The 6,000-nt window shown below is 42.5% G+C and overlaps 1 protein-coding gene across 4 annotated transcripts in view; it reads left to right on the top strand.

The window, feature by feature from the left end:
* Positions 1-2,084: 2,084 nt before the first annotated feature.
* The window catches only part of LOC143510961 (uncharacterized), a 120,097-nt gene continuing 116,181 nt past the window's right edge, over positions 2,085-6,000 (top strand). For all 4 annotated transcript variants that reach the window (XR_013130123.1, XM_077000885.1, XM_077000884.1 and 1 more), the window contains exons 1-3: positions 2,085-2,224; positions 3,444-3,788; positions 3,999-4,349. Coding sequence is in view for 3 of the 4 variants with exons in the window: in XM_077000885.1 (XP_076857000.1) it covers positions 2,167-2,224; positions 3,444-3,788; positions 3,999-4,349 (754 nt within the window). In the remaining variant the exon portion in view is untranslated. The remainder of the gene's footprint in view (positions 2,225-3,443; positions 3,789-3,998; positions 4,350-6,000) is intronic.

Here is a 6,000-nt window from a genome sequence, read left to right as displayed (position 1 = left end):
AGAGGATATGAGAGTGACTGGTGTGTCAGTGGAGGACACTCAGGACAGGGCCAGATGGAGGAGTTTGATCCGCTGTGGCGACCCCTAAATTGTAACTGCTCAGTTACCTGGGCCTGACGCAGCAGGACCGCACACATGGGATCCTGCTGCATCTCTTCCACGGTCACAGGGTTGTTGCGGTGGGGTACAGGGGAAGAAGCGTGATGGTGCTTACTGGCCCTCTTCTCCTTCTTGGTGCGGGATGCACGTCCTGGCATGCTTCGGTCGGCTGGTCTTTCTGTGATGCTGCGTCCGTGTCAAGTAAACGAGGCAGGCACAGAATTGCAGATTTCAAAGTTGTCCCGTTTATTTTACGAAAGCGCAAACAGCGCACGTAGAACATATACTCACATACACACGTGAATGACTGACAAAGACCAGCACGGGACACTGCGCGAATGCACATTAAATAGACGCACTACACCATCCACCAGTAATGATGAGACGAGCCACAGGTGAGACTGACGAACACGCACACAGACAACCCACACCCACGGAAATACAAACATGGACATAAGCAGACGCAGACGACATTAACACACGCCCAAAAGGGGGGATCCGGAGCTGTCACCGTGACACAAATGTTACTGTGTGAAATGGTAAAAGAGATATAGTTTATCAGCATGATTAATTTATATCAAATCTACTCCACCTGTAATAAACAGAGGGGGAACCACTTTTGTCAGGTTCTGGTTAAATGTGTTCCCCCTCTTTTTTCAGTGTAAATGATGTAAATATATATATACAGTAAAGTTACTGTGTGAAAGGGTAACAGATATATAGTTTATCAGCATGATTACTGCAGCTGAATATCCACGCTAGCTGAACTGTGTTCTGTTGAAACACTGTAAACAATGCTATGGATTAAAAATATAAAGTAAGAAACGTTACTGCTTCATACATATAATGTATGAATGAATGTTTCACTTTATATAACGCCTTATCTGGATACACAAGGCACTTTACAATTGCTAACACATACATCACAGACAACCAATCACACACCGGCGAGAAGCGGCAGCCATTTGCGCACAGCGTACTCTTTACCGGGATCCACAGTCCCCTGGGGGACTGAATGGGGTGCAGGAAGGGGAGAGAGGACAGACCCTAGTGGCAGAGCACCATCCACCACTGGGCACACAAGCACACACACTCAGACAACAACTTGTTTTTATTGAACAGAGAGAGACACAGACACACACTCAGGGAGAATTTGTCTGGGACTGCCAATTTACCTAACCTCCATGTTTTTTGGACTGTGTGAGGAAACCGGAGACCCTGGAGGAAACCCACGCAAACACAGGGAGAACATGGAACCTCCACTCAGATAGGGACTTGAACCCCAGATCCCAGTGCTGAGAGGCAAACGTGCTAACCACCAAGCCACCGTGCTGCCCATAATGTAGTTTATTCATATCAGCAATAATGCATGCCCAATACACCATCCTCACTGGAGTCTGAACAGAGTACCATAGCTTTATATAAACGCTATAAAAGATTAGACCTCAATGAAACACTTATATACGGAGTATGGATATACGGAGTGGAAAACGAAACGAAATCTAGCTCATCTTTAATATTAAAACCTGTTATAACAACATTCTTATGCTTTTAAGTACGAGTTTCACTATTTCACAAACTAAGTGAGAAACCGCTTACCCGGAAGAACAGAAAGAAATACAAGAGCAAAGAGAAACAGAGCCCGTCTGAGCCTCCCGCGGCGCTACGTCATGATTTCGACATGCGCACTGTAGGGGGAACAGGGGGAACTGAACAACGGCATTTCGGATTCAGTCATTGTTTTCCACCCAAATCATTATCACAACTAGAGTGATCACATATGGCTAGAATACATCATCAATATCTCATATCAGATTACCAGAAGACTCAATGACTGGGGGCATTAACACCATTTTAATTAACTATGTGAGAAATTTTGGTAAAAATAAGCAACTAATTTCTGCTAATAATCAATAATAGTTTATACGATATAATAGTCGCTACGAACTGCTGTTATATGATTGGTTTAAACGGCCAACGGAAGTCGTCACCTGTTCCGCATGCATGCACGAAAAATGAAAGTAAAACTGTTCTCATGTCTTACGGGAAAACAAAATCTTTCCAAACATGAAGATTGGCCTAATTATTTACTTTTCCCTCTCAACAGTCGTCCTCGTCTGTAAAGGTAGACCATGCTTTAAACATTATTACAATAAGTCAGTTATAGTTATGTAACGTTGTGTCTATTTAAATGACGCCCAGTGCGGAATTTAACGTAGCTAAGTACAAAGTTTAAATTCCTGGTAAGAAATTAAAACGCAAAAACACTAAAAGAAATATATTTTATACAACACACTGTAAAAAGGAGGAATCCTTTTATATCGATAAATATGCGTTTATATGCCAACAGAAATTAATCTGCACTAGTTTTGACCTTTAATGTTTTTAGTAACAACGGAAACAAAGCATGAAACACGAGACTTAAAAATGACACGAGAAACAAACACTCAAATACACAGACGCTAACAACACACACACACACACACACACACACACACACACACACACACACACACACACACGAGCCCGAGGTAGAAGTCAGGGGTGGCCAGCGAGACAATACCCCCATCAGACCAGCACTAGAAGTGGAGTGGAGCACGAGAACCGTGGCAACCACAACAACCCCAGGATAGCCTGCTAACATGCCACACCTACAGTGCCCTCCCCGGGGTGACAGGCGGAGACGTGGAACAAAGACTGATGAGAACAAAGACAGGCGCAGTGAGGGGATGGGGCAGACAGGGACAGAGACACAGACGGGGTCAGATACAAAGACAGTGACTGGGACACAGACAGGGATGGAGGGGGGGAGGCGTCCCAGACACCATGCCAGACCCCTGATACTTGTTTGTGGGCGCTGACCTGCTGGGTTCGCAGTAGGTGGTGTTGGAGGTATGCACTGTGCTGGACCTTCTTCCCCAGCTTCCATATGTGAGTCGGTGTCTTCTACCTCTATGCCATACTCCTCCGAGCACTCAGACTCCTCTTGATCAGAGGAAGGCTTGAAGGAGACCCCCAGGGAAGCTCCCATCCCAAGGACAGTGTGGGTTCTCCTTGGAGGAGGGTGAGCAGGACCACCAGTCCTGGTCCAGCTCAGGGGACAGGTCCCTCCCACACTTCTCTCCCTGATCCCAGTAGAGTCTCTCCCCAAGAGCATATGGCCCGATGTGTCATAAATAACACAGAAAGAGTTGTAGACTTACAGGACTTACAGGAGTTAAAGTGCACATAGCCAGTGATTATTTAATGCAAATTTTATTGCAAATGTAAAACTATTACTCTTTTACGTATATCTGACAGGTAGGGTACTATTACTAGTTTACAATTGTCTCTGTTTATTTTAGGGTTCCGTGTGTTGGGCTCCTCTGGTCCTCTGACTGCCCAGCCTGGAGACTCTGTGATGCTGCCCTGTTATGTTCAAACTCCCATACCAGTGGAAGAGCTGGAGGTGGAGTGGAGAAGAACAGACTCTGAAACTGTAGTGCATTTGTTCCAAGATGGAGACAGTCGACCAGAGTCTCAGGACCAGACTTACAGAGACAGGGCACATTTCTTTACTGAGGAGGTCGCCCATGGAAACTACTCTCTCTTACTTACAGATGTGTCCACTAAGGATACAGGAGTTTACAAGTGTGTTGTTTACAGAAACCAGGTGTCTAATGAAACTCTGATTGAACTAAAGATGAGTGGTGGGTGAATCTTATCACTATTTTTATCAGATAGATTGAATAATGTTTTGTGGAAAATACCTCTGAGTTGATGGATTGATTTGACATTGTAGTACTTTTAACTTTATTATAGGATAACTGGATGTTTTTAGAATTACCAGATTTTTTATTAAATGAAATTAACTGAGCTTTGAAAATGAACTGTGATATATCAAACGATTGTTTTTTCAGCGTATTTGACCATGTCTGGAGGTGATGTTGTGTCTGCACATGTGGGGGAGGACACCACTCTGAACTGTTCTGTACACTCCCACACCCCCCCTGAGGAGCTGGAACAGGTCTTATGGAAGAAGGTGGATCAGGATATCGTAGTGTTGCTGTTTACAGAGGGTGAAGTTCAACCTGAGTCGACCGATGTCAGATATAGAGACAGAGTGGAGCTCTTTAACCCTGAGGAAATCCACAGAGGAAACTTCTCACTTAGACTGAAGAACATCCAAACTGAAGACAAAGGCCTGTATGTATGTGAAGTTCTCCATGAGGAGTTAATGGCTAACACAACTGTGGAGGTACTGCAGTTGGGTGAGTGAACATCTCCATGGTAACAGGGATGTGCAGGACTGGGGTCTGATGTTGCATCTTTGTCTAATTAAAAATAAACAGAACTAAATCACTGGTCACAAGAAGGTTCTGAAAATGTATTAGATTTTTTTAAAAGAACCTGGGTTGGTTGGAAGGTAAAGTCTAGGGGTGTATTCAACTAAGGATTTTCATAGTCGAATCTGATTCGTTAGCTTTTCCCTTTAGTCGACTAATAGTCGAATCGGGTTTATTTTAATTTTTTTTATTTAGAGCACCTTAAACTGGATCCCGTTCTCATTCAGGACTTTTTTTACCTCTTCAAAGTAAAAACCTAAAACACTCAGATAAATGAATAAACACGGTAGGTTGGCTTTATTCAGCTTTTATTTATTTACTTTTTTACTATTTATTTATTTTTTAATGAAACGTTAGAGAACATTAATCGTCAGTGTGCATTGCGCATATCGAACTGTCAGATAGGCACTAGGGATGCACCGAAAATTCGGCCACCGAAAATTTTCGGCCGAAATGGCTTAAATTAGCATTTTTGGTTTTCGGCCGAAATACTTTCATCACCGAAACAACACGGCCGAAACAATGTGTTGTGATGACGCAAGCAAAAATCGCCTGCACGTGTTTATTTGGATAAAGCTAGCAAAAAAGTTTTCCAGTGATGTCGCCAAGGAAAAGGACATTACACCAAAAATTATGGAACTCGTTGCCTTAGACCAGGGGTACTCAAATAGAAATAATGACGGGCCACATTTAATTATTTCAATCATGCGTGAACGCATTTGGGCGTCTGTTACCTGTTTGTTGTTGCCATAAAGGCAATCCCCGGCATCGTCTTGAGATCGCGGTGCGCGATTTCAAAATAAGAGCGGATAGCGCGATTGAAAAAAAAGATTCCTAAAAAAACAGCTCGCGGGCCAGAAATAGATAGCCCGCGGGCCGCTATTTCAGTATGGGGGCCTTAGACGATCAGCCGTTCTCTGTTGTAGGGATTTCGTAGGCTAATAGAGAACATTGAGCCCCTGTTATGTTTTGCCGAGCAGACGACATTTCTCAGAAGCGTGTTTACCTGAGCTATTTAATGTTGTTGCAACTCACGTCACGTTTTTATGAGAGAATTTATATTTATCTTTCAGGTCAGTCAGTTATAATTAAATTTAACTCGTATAAAATACATATATTTCTCCTCTCAGATAAAAACGGTCTGCAAGCGAGTTTAATTTAATTAGTGGTCGGCCATTGTCAGCGTTATCGCCGTTAACGGCCCACCACTAATTTTATTTTATAATATGCATTACTGTAATGTCAGTGCTAAATACATATTTTCAAATCAAATTTTGTAGTTGATTTATTCTTTGAATAGCAATGCTTTGATTTTAGTGAGGTTAGCCATAAATCCAATGTTACTAATAATTGGCATAATGTATTTCGGTCTTTCGGCTTTCGGCCTTGGTTTTCTCATTTTCGGTTTTCGGTTTCGGCTAAGAATTTTCATTTCGGTGCATCCCTAATAGGCACTGTGCAAAATGTCAAAAATATTTTAAATAAAATATGCCTGCCTGAAAATATAAAAAAAATTGCCACACAACAGCAAAAAAATATAAGGAAAGGTTTAAGTAACAGGGTTTAAAAGCAAACA

This window comes from Brachyhypopomus gauderio, chromosome 3 (assembly GCF_052324685.1).
Source record: "Brachyhypopomus gauderio isolate BG-103 chromosome 3, BGAUD_0.2, whole genome shotgun sequence".
NCBI classification, from domain to species: domain Eukaryota; kingdom Metazoa; phylum Chordata; class Actinopteri; order Gymnotiformes; family Hypopomidae; genus Brachyhypopomus; species Brachyhypopomus gauderio.
This window is presented reverse-complemented; position numbering and strand designations above follow the sequence as displayed.